Source organism: Protomyctophum bolini, assembly GCF_963924005.1.
Source record: "Protomyctophum bolini genome assembly, chromosome: 7".
NCBI lineage: Eukaryota > Metazoa > Chordata > Actinopteri > Myctophiformes > Myctophidae > Protomyctophum > Protomyctophum bolini.
The window spans coordinates 27,419,612-27,442,583 of record NC_137868.1 but is presented as its reverse complement, the minus strand read 5'-3'; the positions used below and the strand labels follow the sequence as shown (position 1 = coordinate 27,442,583).

The window sequence follows — 22,972 nt, the reverse complement described above, 5'->3', positions numbered from 1 at the left end:
TGTTTCTGTCCTCGTTTATTCAGCCATCCCTCCCTCCGGCTATCCCTCCCTTCCCCAGCCCTCCGCTTCACCCCTCAGCTTTGCTTCGCCTCGTTTCCGTTTTGAGAGACGGGACGGAAGAAAGAGAGAACCAGAAGGTTCTGCTGCGAACTGAACTGCACGATTCAATTCGTCTTCTTCAGCCCCTTAATTGGCGCACTTTGTCTTGTCTTGGTAGCCTACTTACTTCCTTGACCACGACAGTCCGGCTGCCTATAGTTGCCTGTTAGTTTGTTAGGTGAATGAATACAGCCCGAACCACCTTGTTAAAATGGTTTGCAACTTTCCATTGCTGTATCCTGGCCGAGTACCAGTACAGTACCACACATGGCAGCTTCCAAGTTTTCTATCTGACTCTCTCCAGTCTCCGCGCGGAGCAGAAGCAGGTGCTCCGGTAGAGGCTGATGAGTGATGATGCCTGATGCTCCGCGCGCTGTCTGGATGTTAAAGGTACACGTACACTGACTGACTGACTCTGACTGAGTGACTGAGTGACTGGCGCAGATTGGCTTCAGTTGACAGATCAATTCAGATAAAGACAATAATAATAATTCGAATAACATTTCGAACGAAAATACAAGTCAATACAAAAACTGCTACTTTGAGGAAGAAACCATGCATGAAGAGCACTAAGACTTGTTTCAGAGTCCTGACTCCTCCATTTTGGTCCAGTCCAGATGATCATTACAGATCTATGACACCTAATTCCCAATACAAAAAGGGGTTTCAAAGTAGTAGGCTATACTGCTTAATTCCCAAAAGGTGTAAACTAGTCTGTAGACTTGCAAAAAAATGTAGGCTATATGCCTACATATATTTTTATTTTATTTTATTTTGAGCAAGGCAACAAATATGACCAACGCCCATCAACCTAGAAGGTCTCCATCAGGGTCTACATGGTAGGCCTTGTCTAAAAAGTGTTTAAATAAAAATGACTTGTTTTCTATGAGCGCCATTTACTTGACGCCTGTTCAAGAAGACGCCTGTGATGATCACCCTGAGGGGGGAGGATGGCAGGCATGGGAAACAGACTGGTGAAATGTGCCACTGGCTGACTAAGATGAAACGCTGCATATCTACACTCCAGGTGTACCCTGGAGACACTCCACATGCACTCAAAACCCAGTCACATACACACACACACACACACACACACACACACACACACACACACACACACACACACACACACACACACACACACACACACACCTCTCCAAAGCAACTGTCCAGATGCCCAACACTATAATTAAGTGAATTGTGATTCTTGTCGATGGCCTTTCTCCTCCCTCTTTTTCGTCAACTTCATCCTGTTGTTCTTCTCTCCTTCATCAGCACACACAGAAGGACTGCAGGGACACCCAGTTCCAGCACTCACTAGTGTACATAAAGAATACAAACTATTAAGAATGTCTTCCTTTACTGAATTACACAAACACTTGTTTCAGTAGTTCCTTCTTTACCTCTCCTGCAAGCCTGAAGTGAATTTATTTGCATAAGATTAATAGTCTGCATTAAAAGCAGGAAGTCTGTGTTTACACCAGGCCTCTATTCATCATTTTAAGTATAAAGGTTTAAGTATAAGTGTATTGTATGTATGTATAGTATATTTGAAGTGGTTCATTTGTATCATAGGTAAAACCTGTAGTTACGATAATGTGTCATGTCAATATGGCTGCATGGTGTGAAAAATGTCTATTGCGATCACATGATGTGCCAGGTCAAATCACTCTGTTTATGGAGTATACTGTTGCATACAATTTCTTCTGTAAAGACTGAATACCAGCAGTAGCCTACTGCAGTGGTCCCTGCAGAGTTGAGAACCATGCGATCCTCGAGACTTGCATCTGTATTTGGTCTCATGTGGCACAAAGAATGAGCAACACAGTATTATTTGAAAACAGTGAATGATAATGACACTTTGATGTGACATTTACAGTAGGAGATATTTTGTGAGAAATACTGTATGTCACGAGACAGACTGCACAAGCTCTGCTACACACATTAAAAATCTCAGGTCATATACCGTGGAGGAGCTGTTCGTTTGATGTTATGACAAGCAACATTTCCTTTTATCTATTCCATCTGATGGTTCCAGAACTGTACTCAGTAAAGGCAAAGCACAAATACTCCGACATGAGGTATGCGCTAATAACAATAATAATAGTGGTAATAGTGATTTATGCAGTAACATTTTTATGTATTCAAACTGTACATTCTTTACTCTCCCTGTCTCACTCTCCATCTTTCTCTCTGCTCTGTTGGCACGCTTGTATTTTGGGTGTTGTACGATGTCGTGGTTTGAAAGATATTTGAGAATTACGGTCCTTGGCCGCTGGCACAAGAAATATGGCACTGATTGGCCTTGTAGTATGCCAGATTAGCTGTGGACAGACAGACAGACATAGACACACACACACACACACACACACACACGCACACACACACACACACACACACACACACACACACACACACACACACACACACACACACACACACACACACACACACACACACACACACACACACACACACACACACACACACACACACAGGCGGAGATAACTGAAAATGATATCCTCTTTATTCCTTTGTATTACTTCTCCCCATTCTCCACCTTCTGTCTGTCTGTCTGTCCCTCTCCTCAATGTCTATGGCACTCTCCCTTCTTTCATTTATCTATCATTTCATATACCCTTTCTCTACCTTTTGTGTTGTAACATCACTGTGCCATAATTATGAATGTCCCACATCCGGCACCCACCTTTTCCACCTCATGTTCTCTTGAATAAATGCATCAAGTGGAATTGATTACAGGTCATTTTCTGCAGCTGTACTACTGTATAATATTTAAAGACATGGTAATGCAAAACCAATTGCTAATTTATCGCAGGAAAATCATCACCACTGGGTAGTTAAGAAGAAAGAGGTAATCACAATGAGGTTATTATATGAATTTAATTGTCATGAATATCAATGACCTCTCTTTCTACCGAGCAATCTTCGTTCCTACTCTCACCTATGGTCATGAAGTGTGGGTCATGACCGAAAGAATACATCGTCCGAAATGAGTTTTCTTCGACGGGTGGCTGGCTCCCTTAGAGATAGGGTGAGAAGTTCAGTCACGCGGGAGAATGGGAGTAGAGACGTTGCTCCATCGGAAAGGAGCCAGCTTAGGTGGTTCGGGCATCTGGTTAGGATGCCTCTCGGGTGTCTCCCTAGGGAGGTCCTCGATGCACGTCCCACACACACACGCACACACACACACACACACACACACACACACACACACACACACACACACACACACACACACACACACACACACACACACACACACACACACACACAGACTAGGTGCATTTATAGTAGCTGTGATTTTTTGAAACAAGATTTAAAAAATATATATTATCGTGAGAACGATGGCTTCCATTTTCGCATTGCAACTTTTAAAGAATAGAAAGCCTGCAGTTTTTATTAGCTTGCATTCCCCATCGATGATGTCTCTAGTCTTTCATGTTTATGCCTAGTGTCATACATACAGACATACAACAAAAGGTTACATTCTCAGACCTTAAACACCCCTGTTCCTGTTTGAACAAACTTTTAAGAACTTACTTTGTAGCTTCAGGGTGTGGCCAGCGCACAAACTCGCACAAACTAACACACGCACACGCACACACACACACACACACACACACACACACACACACACACACACACACACACACACACACACACACACACACACACACACACACACACACACACACACACACACACACACACACACCCCTTACATATTTAAGGTACAGATAACCCTAGATATAGGGCTTTGCCAATGATCACCCTCACACAAAGAGCTGCATTGACATAGGTAGAGACACATGTTGTGTTTGCTTTAGAAAGAAAGGCACAAAACAGCCGGTTCAAATTGAGTTCAGAAATACAGGGCCATACGCGCATACACACTCATATGCAAGCATGCATGTACACATGCACACACTCACTCACACACAGGGAGAGACCCTACTGTACAAATGAAGTAAAGATAGAAACATGTTCATAATGCTGCGACAGATATTGGCAACATAGGTCTAATGTCCACACACACACACACACACACACACACACACACACACACACACACACACACACACACACGCACACGCACACAGCCAAGTTAGACTGCTTGAACTCTGTTAATGACAAGCAGCAGGTTAATATGAGACTGCAGTAGTGGACTGAAGTGACCCCAGCCTATTGATTAGAGTAGACCAACTATAGTCACAGTTATTAGCTAGCTTGTCATCAGGGTGCAGGGCAGGCCTTGCTTTCCCAAGGCACTCAAAACTACACCTATCCCTGACGGAGCATTAGTTCGACATGCGTCCGCATCTCGGACTAGTGCCTGCTCCCGTGCTTGCGGTTATGGTTAGGTTAGGGTTTGAGGTGGGTAGTGGTTTTTCGGTACCAATGACTAAAGTACTGCACCCATTTCTGCGTCAGTTTATGAAATTCAACAAACATACGTGAGCAGTTTTTGCCATGTTTATTAAATAAGACACGATTGACAACTACTATTGAGATTTAAAGCACTAGTCCTGGTGCCTTTTTCTACTTGCAGGGACTTGTCCTGAGCATTACCCCTCAGGGGAAGGTTGTAGGATGTGGGGGTCAGAGATCCACAAAACAATACTCCCAGCCAGGGCATATAGGAGAGAACCTGGCTGTGAATGGATGTTTTGAAATATGTATCTTAAATAACTATATGCACACTTACACAGTGCTTCAATTGTGTTTCAGTGTTTCAGATATCACCCATTTAGATTCTTTCTGGCATTATTAGTTTAGTTATTTTGTTGTGTATAGGCTATAGTCTATATGTGGCATGTGTGCATGCCGTTTCCTGTTCATTTCCCCATAATGATGTTTGATTGGCTCAGCAACAATCAATCAAATGAATTTCGGACACAATAAACTAACCTTGGACAAAGATACTCAATTATTGTCTTGGCCTGGGACAGTTATTCAAGGATTAAACAAAAATAGGAGAGACGTTCTACACCGGGGCATCCGGGACTCCTGCCTAGGGGCTCCTAAGAATTAAAATCTTTGTGAGATACTGTAGGAACCTTTTCTTTTATTGCATCCCTATTCTGTCCGAGAAATCGCAGATCTACACGTGACATATAGCGCCTGTAGAGCAATCTGCAGCAATACTGGGGTTTGATTTCCAATTCACCAGTTCACCAGTGGGAACTGGGAAGTATTGTGTGTCCAATTAGTCAGCCTGGTGTTGTTTAATGGGGAGAGCCAGGAACTGGACTGGAGGGGATACAGTAGTGTGAACATCTGCACGTTAAGCATCCTCCATGTTTAATCAGAGGGGATATGTAGGTAGTAGTCTACACCCTCCCGCCTGCAAGTGAACATGACATCAACAGAGTACACATTGACTAGAAAATGGAGACCGCCCCGTCCCCCCCCACAAAGAAAAATAAAGGAAAGGGGGAAAAGAAGGATAGCGTGCTTATACGTGTACAGTTTGTGAATGAAGCAGTAATGATGTACTAATTTGCAGACCTCAGGTTAGCAGCAGCATGCATGACATGAGTTGTAATTAGCAAATTTGATGTAGCAGTGACGGCCTACACATCACCAAAGATGTTTTAAGATGCTAATGTAAGCTTTAGCCTATGGACCTACAGTACATCTAAAAATGAAAATTAAAGATATTTATTCAACTTGTAGTGGGAGAATAGATTTTGCATGGCAGCCATTATTGATATAAATAGTATGGTAAGAGTAAGACAATTTTCCATGGCAGATAATGGTTCAATAGTTAAAGGCCGAAATATGAAGTGGCCTGTTATAGCGCCACCATGAGGCCGATTTGTAAAAGTTGGGGTGGGTAAAGGATCTTCCTTGGCCAACTGTAAGTGTGCATGCACATCCGTTGTGTGGACAGACATATTGGTCCAGCGGTGACAGAGATTAGTCACACATATACACACACGGACAGATGGACAGAAGGAAGGACCGACGAACAGATGGACATGAGTGAAAACACAGCCCCCAGCCCAGAGCAGGTGAAACAACCTGTTAATAATACAGACAAACTGTTCTAGATGGCCCTTCGGTGCCACACTATGAAAAGAACATGAGAGAGAGGTTGTGAACTCAGGCACAAGCCTCAGGCGAGTACAGGCCTATCAAAGACATGATCTTATTTATACACACTATTTCTATTAGATTTCATACTGTGTACGAAACACTGAGAGAAGTTTGAAGAAGAGTTCATCCAGCTTTACTGTAGCTACATACAAACAACCCACTGAGCAATAGTCGTCTAAACTATACACTTGTATCCATGACCAACAGACAAAGGAAATGGAAGGGAGAACTATAGATTTATAATAATAATAAAACAAAAAAAGAGATATCTATTATCCTTAGTTTATGTTTGAAAAAGGAATAGGAAGAAGTTTTGTTAAAAACTTATCAGGTCTTATACCCCTTCTTTGTGTACCTCAATAAATCAATACATCAGTCTTCAGTTAGGCTTTCTGACACAGTATTTAGGCTACACACTCACATTCAAGTGAGGTCAAAACGAAAAGAAAAGTTTCCATGAACAAAACAAAATTGTCAAGCATACAAGACAGTCTATTTCTACATGCATACATTTATACACACACGAACACATAATGGTACACACTGTACCCAGCTATTCTATCCTATATATATTTAGTATATCCGTTTTAAACATTTCTTTAAACTTAATTCCATGTTTCACATTGTTTCAATTCATCTCTGCATTTGTTCCACAGGATAACCCCTTTCCCTGAAACACAGTGGTATTTTGCACTGGTAACGGCTGATTAAACATACACGTATACTCCTCTCAGACCTTGACAAAAAAAAATTTGAATTAATCTGCCACTAAATTAATTTCATTAATAGTTATATATTGGGTATCCTATTTCCCTAACTCCCTTTTGTATAATGCGATTAAGTACTGCACCTCACTTCAATTGTCTTAAACTGTAAACATTGTATCTTTTCCATCCAGCACCCCCCGCCCCTCCTTCTCTCTCTCTCTGGGCATCTGAATGTAATTCAGTGAATTTGACAAATATTCCGTCTGTTCAGCATGTACGAGTCAGTGGGCAGATGCTAACAAGAAATCCTGAGGAATGTATGCTGTAGTAGATGGATGATGCCTGCGAGGTTATAGGTGAGTATTGGCTCGGCTGAGGCGATAAATGGGTGAATGAATGAAAAGACACACATATTAGAGATGGTCTCCTCTGATAGGGTCTCTGATAGGCTGAAAAGAGAGTGGGAGACCAAGGGGTGAGCATGGAAAGGAGAGAGGGAGGCATGCAGCCAGGCAGGCAGGGGGACAGCAAGGGGACGAAGGGCGCTGCCAGTTTACACCCATTGTACAGCAGTGCATTACTACCAATACATTACAATATTAGACAGATTAAATTGTGAAAAAAAGGTCTCATGATCGGATCACTTTGAACCTGTGTCTGCTATACAAAGACTTTTTGTCAGGTGAAACCTGACTAATGAAAGCTCAAATATATATAGCTCAGATATATCAAGACAGGATATATCTCGCACGCACGCACGCACGCACGCACGCACGCACGCACGCACGCACACACACACACACACACACACACACACACACACACACACACACACACACACACACACACACACACACACACACTTCCTGATGATCCCTGAGGACCCCAACCCTGTGTGTGTGTGTGTGTGTGTGTGTGTGTGTGTGTGTGTGTGTGTGTGTGTGTGTGTATGTGTGTGTGTGTGTGTGTGTGTGTGTGTGTGTGTGTGTGTGTGTCTGTGAGAGAGTGAAGGAAAGAGACATAGAGAGATAAGAGGAGATGACTCTGTGGGAAACATGCCCTGGGGCCAGCGTGTCACTGATTCCTCCATTAACCTGCTGTCACTCTGCTCTGCTGTCAACATTGAAAGGGAATCATGAGATGATAGCTCAGTAGAAATACACTGTGTCCACGTTCCTCCTTCTTGTGGACAATTAGCACAGCCTGGTGAGGAGCTATTATATTGTAGTATTCTACAGGTATGTGAAGATATTTGATATAAGCTAAGGTACGTCATATAGACTGTGTATAGTATAGTACAATACTACCCCCTACTGGTACAATCATCTTACTGGTAAATGTACTGTTTATTTGATTTTAAACACATTGGCCATTATGTTAATTTGCTGTGTTTGATTGATTGTACTTATAATAATACTTTATTAAGAGTTTGCATGGACAAGCACAGGGAAGTACAGTACAATACAAGGTCTGCTAAAAGGATGAATCCAAGAAAGCCTATTGGCTTGTTTCCATTGGGAACCTTTTGTACTATATGTAACATTAATGATAGACGAATATACACTGTGACTGTGTAGAAGCAAAAACTGTCTACTGTTAAGAATGCGACTATTATCAGGTAATTTAAGACTAGGCCTGCTGCAGGTGCCAAATCAAAAGGACCCTAACCATCAACCATGACTGATATAGTACATCTTAATTGGCTTGGTATTTGCCTTGACAAAACCAGATTGGAAATGTCACCCCTTGTGGTACCCTATTTGGGTATAGCACCCATGATATCAAGGGCCAATCAATTATTTTCCAGTAACATATACTGAAAGCAGAATGTTTGGGGTTAAATTCGCTCACATACACACACACACACACACACACACACACACACACACACACACACACACACACACACACATACACACCTTGTTCAGTGATGAATGTGACCCCAAAAGCCTGAAAATAAAGCCCTGTTACAAATTACTTAATATAAAAATCAAATAGGCTTGAAGACAAAGTGCACCACAGATTTGATTCCAATCAGTATGTTTATTAAACACAAGATGAATTGTATCACATCAAAATGTCAAAATGAGCTGTAGCTGATTTGTCAAATACAGAATGTGGTACCATGAATCTAGCATTTTCTTTATTCTTCCATTCACCGATAGATAGAAAAGGACAAATAAAAGCAGTCCATGAATATCTTGGGTCTCACACTGACCGCATATCAAGTGAAAGTAGATTGAAGAATGTCAGTAAAATAAAAAATAACAAAATGACAGCATCATCGGCAAAGAGCAGAATGCTTTCAAATGTGGAAACCCAGCAGATAATTGCTTTTAAACCACTATAGTGCTATTGAAATGTTGTAAAAATATCGATTGTCAGTAGAATATAAAGAAGATCACCTCAAACAATGTGCACTTACCGGAATACTAGTGATTTCTGAAGTAAAAGTTCACAGATAGCATAGCTAGCATCAACCCATTAGCTTTTAGATGGGATCAATAGATTACTACAAACTGTGATTAGCAGCAAAATAAGCTCTTAAGGCAAATGTTTTCAAGCATATTGAAGTTGAACAGTCAGATAACTTGTAGAAACCATTAAGGACAACCTTGTTACAAAAGTCATGATGACAAAAAATATTTGAAGGCAGCACAGCCAAGCAAATCATTCATAAACTAACAGTTACATAATTGTTTTGTCCATTATTATCCATAATTCTTCCTTAAAATATTCCCAATTATGTCAATTTTATGCAGCCCAAATATCACAGTCTGTGTATCATTACCATAAATTATTCAATAGAATAAAAGTGAAACCAATTCCCAATCACAAATCGTCATGTTTTGATTCAAACACTACCGGTAATTAAACTGGTGTTGACTTGAAAATAGGCATGATCCTATTCCATCTGGGGACAAACCCCCATGCTATCAAGTTAAAATAAATAATTACCATAGAGAGAATCTGCCATTTTAAACACATCAATGAATATTGGCTGTGATCATGTGTGATGTTCTATATTTTTTGTAACACTTTTGGTTATGGGAAAGTTTGAAATAAGCAGAACAAAGCATCATGCAACCATTCATCAGGCATGAACAGCTTGTACAGTATGCAACACCACCACAAATATCTGAAGAAGAGTTCCAAAACAATTCGGCACCACAATCTTTACGGCGCATAGTTGCATTAACTACTTAAACGGTTGTATAAAACGTCTCTATATCCTGCATATATCACTGTTGCAGTGTAAACATCTGCAATGCCAACATGTATGTTAAGAAAATCACAGTTGTAAGACGATTAAGGGAAAGCTTGTTTCTATCAGACAACGCTTTGGGGTAGGTACAGATCTTTTAAGAATCATGCATTTGACTCTGTAATAACACATTTAAGCACAGTGGAAGAATGATGGTGACAGATTATTACACTATACTTTGTGCATGTGTGGCAATATAGATTTTTTTTCCCTATCCAGCGTAGATAATATGATGGCACAATAGACACTCACAGAGTCCACCTAAATAGATGTTATCTAATGTAATGTTATCTAATATTAGATAGAATACAACCTTATTAGTTTAACCTGAGGCTAGAACTGAGTCCAGTTTTCTCTCAGGAAGTGGATTTTCTATAACATTAAAATATTGAAGAAAAAAAAAGAAAGAAAGAAATTTGAATCACTGGCATCACAATCAAGACTAGTAAATGCAGTGCAATTTCTATTTACATTTTGAATTTACAAACCAAAGGGATATATTTGAACAGAAACTGGCAGTGTGAATTCTATGAATGTGTATTGAATGTTTGCACATGCAATTAAAAACATTGAACCTACACTACAAGTGGCAGTACACAGACCTTCAGAAGACATCCACAGAGGTATATTTAATTAATCTGAGCAACATTTAATTCCAATAGCCTAGTTTTGAATTATTTGCAAATAACAGTCAGCTAATGCATTGGATTCATGTCTCTGCCTGGCAATACGTGAACTATATGCAACTAATGCCGATACCAGAGAAATCCTGTAGCCCTGGATTTCCAGAAGGTGGCATACACATTACCTGTTACGGTTCATTTTCCCATAGCATCTACACTGGAAACACATGATCAAGGTGCCATATGTGATTCCTTTTCAAATATGCTCATGACATGTATTATGTGGAGGTTTCAATAAAATAAAATAAATCACACTCGTGTGAAGGGAGGGGCACTCTTATCATCAGACACATGACGTAAATTTTCCTTTCATTGTCAATGGGAAATGAATCTTTGTGTAGGACGAAAATAGACGATTTGCTCGTCCACATGACGTAAATTCTCCATTCATTGTTAATGTTTGTGTAAGACGAAAATCTACACTAATAGCTGAATATAGGAAATAATAATAAATGTTATAATGGACATGAAAGACGGTCTGATCAGTCTGAAACCTTGGCCAAATACGGAGTCATACGTCATAGATAACGTATAGACAGATTCATGAACTGATTTTTGAATATTCATAATAGTCAACTCCAGTATTTCAGGTACCCTTCAGAGTTCAGACTGTGATGTGATTATTTGGCATCGCCACTGACATTGGAGATTGTGCCAGTAGGCAGTAGCAGATTGTGTCGGATGTAGTGTAATCTAGAGATTACACTATTAATCTAGATTACGAGATTACACTACAACTACCCAGGGCTTTTCAAAAACACCTTAGCACTAACTAACATCTAAACATCAAAGCACGGCAAGCATAATTAATTATTGGGAATACAATAATAATTGTTTTGGAATATACCTGTAAATATGGAATATAATAGCTCTTGTCTCATGTCATCAGTGACATATTTTTGTTGAAGTACATATTCCAGGCCTGAATGATGAAGTTTCAGTTTCCTTTTTTGGTATGTATACAAAATACAGCACAGGTTCATAAACCTTTTCAGCTAAACTCCCAAATTGAATAATGATAATGCCTAAATTGGCTAAAGCACTAAAATATAGAAATACAATATTGTGTATTTATTATTTATTGTAGTTTACACTAACTACGAGATAGTGCAGACTAAAGTCAAACTTTGGGAGGATAAGGACAAGTATTAAAGAAAACTATTTAAGTTTCAAGACAAAAAAGCACATGTCCCTCGGCTCCCTCCCCGCAGACGGGTGTTTCAGTTGGGATGTTGACTACTGATGTCAATATTCTGAAGAACATGTACACACCTGCATATGATGCAAATGATCTAAAGATCATGGGGATATCTACACATGCTATCATTATATAGGCTATCTTAGCTTGACCTGTTTCTAACCTTTTTGTTTTTCATTTTACTTTTTTTACTCTTACTCTATCCCTATCCTCTCTCTTCCCATTAAAAAAAACACAATAATGGAGCATGGAAAACAATAATTTCACCCGGCTCTTTAAACCTGTGATGTGAAAAATAAATTCACCTTTGTGCTTTGTGCTGGGTAAAACATTTAGGAAAAAAATGCAAATCAGATCGACTACTTTGTCTCATTCACTGTTCCCAGGTTGATTCCTTTGAGGGCCAGTGGAGGGCAGTGCAGGGCCATTGTGGATGAGAGGGACTGAAATTAGGGGAGAGGTCACTGAAGGTGTCAACACGATAATATCCTGACTGTATAAATGTAGAAACATGACATGTCCTTCCATATATTAGAACAGGGACTTCGACCTTTTCACCAAATGGTTGCGTGGAGGATCTTCATTTTTGTACACAATTTGTAGTTTGATAGAACTCCACTGTCCTGTCAGAAACACAATTTCAGACCCAATATAGGGCCTTCCCATTTCAGACCACAAGCATTTGTGGGTACAAATACCTTGCTAATCCATCATTGGTAGTAGTGGTTCCCACTCTCATAATGTTGGTGTTCAAAAGCTAATAGTGAACTGACCCACACGTCATTTACTCCACCCAAATGCCCAATCTCAAACTCACATTTTCACCTCGATTGTCCACTTTCCATATCAAATATACGAAGACCTAGAAGTGACAGAAACAAAAAAGAAATGGCTATGTCTTTCTACCAACATAGAAAGTGACAAGTAGTTAAGACTCAAGTTATGTGACTATTTCCCTCTAGCACATTCTTCTCTTCACCCCCTCTCCTGTGTCTCTCCGTGACTGAGGTTCTGAGGTTGAGCGGTCCACACCTCAATCTGAACGCCGGTTCCAAATAACATCTCTCCGAACTCCATCTCTTCAACATGACCGTCCCTCATCCTGTTCCTCAGTAATCTACATCCTCCATGACCTCCATGACCACCGTCCTGGGTCCGTTTAGAATCAGGTTACTTACGGTCCGGTAGTCGAGCGAGAGGACATTCAGTCCGTTCACCGACACCACAAACTGACATACCTATAGAGGAGTGTGGGGGTGGGGGTACATGAAGAGAGAAAGATTAACTTTTGTGAAAGAAACAGATGATACACAGTAAAATCCTCAGTGCTAAAACTCGTAACTGGTTTATAAATCTCTCAATGGTCTGGCACCTTCCTACCTATAATATATGTTCTGCCCCCCTCCCATCAATGCCAAGACAGGCAGCCTTTGTAGATAGCTTTAAAGCAAGCTTTTTATACCTTAGTACCACATCAGAAAATGGGATCCGGACGCAATTCAGACGGAGCATTAGTCCGACATGCAGGAACAACGGTCGGACTACCGCTTGAACATAACATACGCTGCTCCCGTGCTTGCGGTTAAACGACACGTGTTTTGGTCCCATGGTCATTAGACCGACAACCTACCTCTGTAGGTTGTTGGTCTAATGGCCGTCGGACCAAAACACGTGTCGGAACTTAGTACTGCAACTTAGTACTGTCTCTCTATGTACCACCATAATAACTGAAGTTAAAATACAGGAGTGTAGACCTGCCCTATCCTATTCAGCTACACACAGTTAACACAGGAGGGACATTTTATTTATTCCTTGAACTTTTTTGTTTTTGTTCCATTCCTAAACCAATAATGCTGCTGCTCTGACAAAACCTAATCACCAAATCACTAATCAGCACAACTGATGATATTTCTAATGTGATTAATATGTTCTCAAATCTTCTATTAACGGCTAGGTGTGCTGTCATGCTCATTTCAGCAAGGCTGGACAGCCTATTTGAACCAATTGGTCAGAAGAACTACCTGTAGTAATATAATATTTCATTCCACTTTTGTCTTTTTTCTCCTTTTTTGGGCAACTCCTCTGTGTACCACCAGAGTACCAGTGGTTTGGAACCCCTGCTTTAAAGCACCTATTTCTTCACTCTTGCTTTTAGTTAATTTTTAATGATCTGTGATGTTATTCATGTCCTCACTGATTTGCCTTATTCACTGCTTTTTTTTGTTGCTATCATGTTGTTTTATGCTTGCACTTTTTTGTTTATTGCTCTGTATAGCACTTTGAGCTGCATTTCATGTCATGAAAAAGTATAGAATTAAAGTTTGTTATTAGAGGTCCAGTTACAAACACTGAGGATGGTACTGTGTTAGAGAGAAAGTTTGTGAAAGAAGCATGCAGAAGATACATCTAAGCAGCAACAGCCATACACAAACAGATGTTGTACATATGTATGTATGTGTATCTACAAAATATTTTATTTCCCCTGTTATTCTCCAACAGACAGACATGAATAAGATTAGTTAGAAGTCAAGTCAAGTATAGGGAGCTGGTATGGAGCTTCAGACACAAGGGTCATGCTCGAACGAGGAAAAGAAATATCCTGTAAGTAATCCTGAAATATTCTACACCAACCAGAACTTTAGACACACCTAAATTACTTCTTAATCATGTAAGGACTCCACCTGCCTTATCTTTAGTGAATCTGCATGGCAACACTGATAAAAACAAGACTTGGCAGCCATTATTTGTAGCTGCTGCTGGTGCAACAGGATGCTGCTGCTGCCTATCTTCAACATATTAATGTGTTTAGATCAGCAGGGAACACACTCACACAGTCGTAATTTATTGGCCCCTTTTCAGAAAGTCCTTTCATCTCCCCAGAGATGTCAAAACGATGATTGGTTGCACACATGATATCGTTGCTGCCGGGCGGGAACCTTGTATGTAAGAAAAAAAGGGACGCAGATAGATACTGTAATTTAGGATTAAACTGTATCTGTTTGACCTTAGTTCAACCTGTATCTGTTGACGGGCATCAGATTAACTCCATTGTACATAAGCATTAAGCATACAGAATACAGATATGCTTGTGACACTACTGGTGCAACACGGTCACGGATATCAAGACACTGTATACCCAATGATGTGGGTTGCAACTGTTCATCTACGTAGACGAAATTTTGTGGACTATTCATATCACACTATGTTTCTGTATTATGACTTGTATCTTCTGGTATATATTATCTATGGGATTAATAAACTACAGAAGTTGTCACGTGATACTGCCTAGTGTCATCTTGTTGCTTGCTTACAGGGGAGTACTTCAACTGAATCATCACCACCGCGGTGGGGTGGGCTTTCAACATCTGTCCTGCAGTAATGTTGACCCATCAGCATACTCCTACTAATGTACTGCCGACAGATTACAAAGTGATTAATGCTAACAGGTGATGTATTGTACATCATGTACTGTGTACAGTATGAAAACATTCACTGAACAGGTCCTTATATGCAGGGGGTGTTTAATTTGCATACATCTAGGGCTGTTTTTTTTTTTTTTTTTTAACAAGGTCAATATTTCAGCATCAAACTGTGTGGACACACAAAACAGTTTGATGTGAAATATTTGCAGCACTTTTTCGGATGGTTTATTCATGATACTCCCAGTGTGATTTGATTAATTGACCATATCGCACTCCCAATCGCCAGAGTAAGACGTAAAAGCAAAATGGCCGCTGTGTGAATGACAATGTGCTCCACTAATGCCAAAGAATCACAGGGAATCATATAAAGTTGCCCCCTGTGCCCCCCCCTAAAAGAAACTCGCCTATGCTCTCCACAAGCTCCACACAGAATGACAGCCAGAACACACACACACACACACACACACACACACACACACACACACACACACACACACACACATACACACACACACACACACACACACACACACACAGCTATAGAGTATAGAGAAACAATATTATGAGTAAAAAAACAGAAGTGATATTTAAGTATTTCCATTGTTTGCTTCCCCTTTTAGAACTACAAGACTATTTCTCTGCCTCCTGCTTCTTCAATAATCTCAAGTGTCCTGCCGCTCTATCCACCAATTATGTTCTATAAATGTAACTCTGATCATTCATTTTAATTGAACTCTGAGAGTTTTAACCAAATGGACCAATAAGGGTTAATTTGGTTACAATTTTACACTGTGGGAGTTAGAAATGCATAAATTAATGTTACTGTGTACTATGTGCTTTAAAACAAAATATTTCTCCATTTTAGGAGCATATCCAAGCAGCAATTTGGTTTTATGTTTATTTAACTGAAATCTTACATGATCTTTTATTAGCCAGTTCTGTTACTGTATGTTCTCATAAACCCCACTCAAAGCCTGCTGATGCATTTGAAAGTGCATGAGTTTAAGAAACATGAACGTCTTTCATAAGTATGACTCTCGTAAAGTATCTGTATAACTGTTGGAGGAAAAAAGACACTGATAATTTGATGCTTTTTATTTCTGACTTAATTTAGTCTCTCACAAGCCCTGCGTCTGGTTCCCCGTGCCTGTTTTTGTCACTTCAAACCGTCCTCTCTCCCTTCCCCTTCCATGTTGTGGATAGGCTAGGCAGTAGGCACCGCTATGCTCTGCATTCCCAGCATTCCTTGCTGCCAGTGTGTGTGTGTGTGTGTGTGTGTGTGTGTGTGTGTGTGTGTGTGTGTGTGTGTGTGTGCATACCTTCATGCCAGCTGCAGGACCACTAGTGTGTACCTCCTCCTCTTTGTACCTCTATCCCTTCATCAATCATACCATTAACTTAATTTCCTCTCTCCCTCCTTGTCCCTACTCTCCATGTTCCCGTTTCCTCCGTTCTTTCCCTCCCTCCCTCAACCTCACTTATTTGTAGTGGAGTTTAGATATGGCAACATTTACTAACCCTTTTTCACCCGTCTTAGACTCACTGCCCTCTTTACATCTTACTCCAGATCCCAGTCGCAGGAGGAGAGAGATTGGGAAGTGGAGAGATTAGGAGGAAAATAGGAGTACTTTCCCGTACACCTACTCTCTCCTGCACCTCCTACTCTGTCCTGCCCCCTTCCTCTAATTCCTTGAAGCTGGTTGCAGCCGCAGCAGGACTGTTGTGCTCAAGGTCATTCGTGGCATGTGACACAGTTTAATATTCCTGTTATCACTGTAGTGCCCATCCTACCTTCATCCCTGCAGCTGCAGCAGGCCCGCTGGGGTCCACGGCCTGGATGTGACAGGGTTTGCTGCCTCGCACCACAAAGCCCCAGCCCACGGCGTCGCCTAAGATCTGGGGTTGAACAACAACACATCAAGTCTGTTAGCATCCGAGCACTATCTTAGATGTACACGTATCTGGCATGCATCTTCTGGAGAACCTGGACTAAGTGTTAGCAGCGGTTCTGCCCATCAGAATACTCAGTATTCTACTGTCAACCGATGTAAAATGATTCATGCTAATCATTAATACTAATCAATCATGCTAATCGTCCAGTTTCCCCAGCAGCCTCCATAGCATATCGCTACCCATCCACTTGCATTAAGTTGCTCAAAAGCATGAGGCGAGTATATATTATATACTCTAAGATCGCTACTTATGCTATTTGTTGAGGTCAAAGGTGATTTCTTTTATTTTTTATGAATCTGTTATTAGTTGTCATTCCACATGCATCCATGCCTTGGTTGTCCCACATGACGGACAGAACTGTCCGTACTAACTGGAACAAACTCCCTGAAAATGAGTGGTCTGCCACCACTCTAATTTCTTTTAAAACACAACTAGAGCATTCTGCTTGACGCTGCCTTTGATTTTAGTTCTTTCTCTTCTTTTAATTTCAGTCATTTTTTTCTTTTATTTTTCTTCTGCACTGTAACTGAATGCTATTTTCCTCCTAATGTCATTGTATAATTGTGTGTCCTTTGCTTGATGTTCTGTGTAAAGAACATTGAATTGCCTTGTTGAAATGTGCTATACAAATAAAACTGCCTGGCCTTATGCCGTAGCCAATCTGTAGCTGTAACTCTTACCGCACCCATACTCATTTTAATATAATTGCCCATTTAGAGCAGCTACATGGCCAAATAATTGTCGTGTGTGTGTGTGTGTGTGTGTGTGTGTGTGTGCCCTCACGAGATCTATGTATCTGCATGTGACAGTGTGTGACAGTGTGGCGTCTTGCCTCATACACAAATGAATAGTGAGTATGTATTAAAGCAGGCTTTGTCAGACCAGGACAGGGTTAGAGAGAGAGCGAGTGTGAGTGTGTGTGTGCGAGCGTGCTTGTGTGCTCGCACTAGCACTAGTGTGCGTTCGTTCGTGTGTGTGTGTCATACTGTGAATGTCTTCTTTATGAAGGGTCCTCCTGGTGTCTGAAGCTCCTCTGGACTCACTTGTCTCTTCAAGACTGCAATGAAAAAATACACACAAATACAATACAGGGTCAAAGGTTTTAACTGTACACATATATTAGTATGACACACACACAAGCGAGTGCAGATACACATTTATTACTGACACCAATGCATGTGTGTGTGTGTGTGTGTGTGTGTGTGTGTGTGTGTGTGTGTGTGTGTGCGTCACATGTTAACAGAGTGCCTGGAGGCAGTGGAGGCACACTGCTTCCTGACACAGCAGAGACACCCCTCCTCCAACTTCCCCAAGTCATTTCTCCATTCAACTTTGTCCTAGCCTAACCCCTTACATTCTTATTTGAGATGATATACAGTGCATAACATGAATGGAAATCTGTATACAAGAGTTCAGCATCCAAATGTTTCTGGTGAGATACTATAATGTTTATAAATAAAATCACACACTCATCTGCCACTGAAAAACTGCCTAAGAATGTTTCAAATAATAGTGGATACATGTGAGGAAACTAACCTTAAGCGTAGACATACAAGATACCTGTAAGCTAAAGCACTACTTATATTTAAATTTTAGCTACATCCAAAAATGTACTTAGATAGTGTTTCATTCAGCTCTAGAATCAGGGGAAATCCTGAGCTTTACCAAAACACATACACTTTGGCCCTAGCTGGCCCGCTAAGCAATGCATTCCACACTAAGCAGTGTATGTATGTTATGTGTCATGATAGAAAAAAGGCAGCTTCTGGGACAGAATTATTAGAGAGAGAGAGAGACTGAGAGAGAGAGAGAGAGAGAGAGAGAGAGAGAGAGAGAGAGAGAGAAAGAGACAGAGAGAGAGAGAGAGAGAGAGAGATAGAGAGAGACGGAGGGCAAGAGAGAGCTTTATCCATTTGATCCATTCAGTTCCATAATCTCTATGAAACTCTGATCTAATCTGATGTAAAGGAATTCCATCTGTAAAATTAATCTAACAGCACCTTAACCAAAGATAGGGAGTACACAAGACTCTTTTCAAAGAGTGCTAGCTGACCTATCAAAGTAATGGAACCTCTCACACCATCACGGTGAACACATGTTCACAACACTGCACACAGTGCACTGTGTATCATCGTGTCATTTTAAGAGACTAAAAATAGGCCTTCTCAGAAATAAACATCTCCATATCTCATTCAGTTTGCCAACAGAATGCAAGGCTTGACTGTGTGAATGTGTTGAATGTGTTGCTTGTTTCCCCAATTGCTGAGCCCAGATGGTCTTTGTCAGTTCAGCACTTGTTATTTAACAAGAGAGAATTAAATACTTTCAAACTAGTTTGAGTAACTTAAGGTGCAAAGTGTCACGGCCTGTCTGGACTTGGACCATTTGCTCATCCTCATGGACCTATCTGTGGATTGTACCAGGGACAGTGATTTGGACTTGTTTGCCCTTACTCATGTACCAACCTGTGGATTATATCATACCAGTGACCTTATGTGGACTACACGGTCGACACACACTGACACGGCACCTTATGAATGTTACAAACGTCCATACATCTGCTGCTATGCTCACTCACTTTATGTCTTACCTCAGGTATTTACCACACCAGATATAGGTGCACATTTGTAGATAAATTGTTTTAATTTATCCATTTCTTCCCCTTGTGTTAGGGACAAGATGACATACATTTTCCCGTCATTGTCAACAAAAAATGATGGAGCTTGCCCAAAAACTAATTTAACCCACTGTTTTACACCTGTAAACCTGCAACTCAACGTTGATTTGAGTGTCAAGTTCAACAACATAGTCCACAGAAAGGTACTGGAAACTGGAGGTCCATGAGGAACACAAATGTCCACGGCCAGGCTGATGATAGGCTGTGGTCAGGCCTTGTTCAACAGTCAGCCAGGTGGAAGCTGTGAAATGTAGAGGACTACTGCTATGATGTGATTCTTGTTCAATTTAGAAATATTGTGGCTTAACTATTCAAAAATTATGAATCATTGAGTTACGGTCTCTGTTTACCACATGAGGTCAGGTAAAGTGCAGTGAACCTGGTCATGCTCCTATAGCACAGGAACAAGAGGCTTCATCTATTATATTATACAGGGGGCCTTCGACACCTCCTTCTCCCCCTCTTCCTCTACTCTCTCTATTTTAAGTGCCTTTCATGAACACTAAGAAAACAAGCCCCATTGGAGGGGCAAAGACATGGGGCCCCTTCCCTTTCTGAAAAGGCCAACAGAACATACTACGTAGAGCTCTGCGTCTCTCGCTTTAGTCAAATACTGTGGTAGAAATCTTCTGTCCTTCCCCTTCATGGAAGATACGGTGAAACCGTCACACAGTTTTGATTTGCGTGAGTGAGAATTACACACAGTCATTTTATCTACAAGCTCAAAATGAAGTGAAATTTTCATGTATGAAATAAAAATGTATTCAAAAATAATAATGATAAAAAAATGTAGGAAATGTACAAAGGCAATAAAAATGGGTCTTCCCATTGTTTGGGAAACACTGATCTACGGAATATCAAGTGTGTTTGTGTGTGTGTGTGTGTGTGTGTGTGTGTGTAAGCGTGTGTGACTGCTTCTGCCTCCAGCATTCTGTCTCGTACTGCTCATAGTTCAGAACTCAGCTGGATTACCATGGTGCTGTCCAAGCCAAGGCCTGTGATTGGTTACAGTCAGGAGGCGTATGTGTGTGAGAGAGAAGCCTGCCTGCTGGCATTAGTCCCTGTCTGTCCCCACGGGTATACGTCTTCCTGCCGGTTACTCTGGCGCACGCACACACACACACACACACACACACACACACACACACACACACACACACACACACACACACACACACACACACACACACACAGTCTGTATTTCCCCTTCATCTCACGTTCATCTCTTCTCCTTCCCTCCCCCACTTCATCCGTCTGACTGTAATCTTTGGGTAATAGATGATTTGCGGCAGAGAGAGAGAGAGAGAGAGAGAGAGAGAGAGAGAGAGAGAGAGGTGTCATGGGTGCCAACACTCCTGAGTCCTACAGGAGTCTCCCACATTTCGACCACATCTCCTGCATTGTCCTTTATCCTGGATTTGGTATCAAACTTCCAAAATTCACCAGAACACAGGAACTTACAGGAATCTACTATGTTTTCTGGGGGAGGACCCCAAGACCCCCAGTGCATGCAAACATACAGAGATGTTCACTTAAAAAATGAATGGTTAAAGATCTTACATTGCTTCAGTCATCAAATACATTTATGTAGGCCTACTCTTTGTGTTTTAATGGCTGAAACTGTACCCATCGTTATCCAATGCTAGTAAAGCAAGCCTGATAAAAGTAGGCTAGTAAACTCCAAAGATTTACCAGAACACAGGAAATTCCATCTACTGTTAAAACGTTTCTGGAGGAGGATCCCCAGACCCCCCGCTTGCCTTGGGGAGTGTTCACCACCCCCCAAAAAGATCTCCTGGATTTATCACAGTCCAATGTTGGCAGCCCTGGTGTGTGTGTGTGTGTGTGTGTGCACGTATTATTTGTAAATAGCTGACTGTTAGTCTATTTACATTCCTGTCTTTAATGAAAGAAGTGCTTTTTTCTAAAACCCTAACTCTACAGTGTAATTCCATCAAGTCATTTATAGTGAAAACACAGTAAAATTCTCAGTGCTCATTCATCCATTTGTAGCCTCGATAGCCAGGCTTTCATTTCGTCTGCGCTCCAAATGAAAGCCTGGATTTACACATGGGCTGCACTGGCCTAAAAGTGGGAGTCAACCCTTCCGCGTAGGCGTCGCTCCAAATGATGTGACGTCAGGGCTCTGAGCAGTGTGCACCCCTCAAAATAACACCGTGAGGAAATCATTACCAGTGGAATTTCAAACGAGGCTATGCGAGGAAAATGAGGAGAACTCCAGCAAGCAGTGGTTTCTGCTTCTGGTCGACACAATAACAACACTGGGGGGGGGGGGGTAATCCATTTGTAACTCTGAGAGTATACAGTACAAATGTAACCAAATGCACATTTCTTTTCACAATACCCTTTCTACATAAATGTGTTCTTTGACAACTTCTCACTACACTACACTATTAAACACTATCTTGATAGCTCCCAAACACTCGCACCAGAAATGTATGAGAAATACATTTATTTATGTATTTTACCATTTATATATATATTGTTTCTGACGTCTTGTTACGATTTTACAACATGATAATATTCATAGCTTAAATTCATATTAAAAAACCCAAGGATGTTTGGGTTTTTGAAGCATAGGCCCAACAGCGTAGGACCAACACAATCACTCAAAATCACTACGCTCCATATTTTATAAAAACATCAATGAGGACATATACTGTACTTTTCTGTTTCACAAACAGCACACATACCACAATGTGTGACACTGTCAGAATGCCAGTTGCAAATTGCATTTATGCTGTGTGCGTACACACATGCATGCATGGAAGCACACGTGTGAGTGACTAATCTGAATGACCTCCGGGGGTGACATTATCCAAGATAT

General features: G+C 40.9%; 1 protein-coding gene across 2 annotated transcripts in view; it reads right to left on the bottom strand.

Moving 5' to 3' along the window:
* Window positions 1–9,051: 9,051 nt before the first annotated feature.
* Window positions 9,052–22,972, bottom strand: part of deptor (DEP domain containing MTOR-interacting protein) — a 36,114-nt gene continuing 22,193 nt past the window's right edge. The window contains exons 8-11 of one of the 2 annotated variants that reach the window (XR_013964395.1): window positions 18,434–18,504; window positions 17,286–17,390; window positions 13,077–13,310; window positions 9,052–13,043 (exon numbers count right to left, since the gene is read on the bottom strand). Coding sequence is in view for 1 of the 2 variants with exons in the window: in XM_080768674.1 (XP_080624800.1) it covers window positions 13,182–13,310; window positions 17,286–17,390; window positions 18,434–18,504 (305 nt within the window). In the remaining variant the exon portion in view is untranslated. Of the gene's footprint in view, window positions 13,311–17,285; window positions 17,391–18,433; window positions 18,505–22,972 lie in introns of both variants that reach the window. The other variant, XM_080768674.1, reaches the window with a different exon arrangement.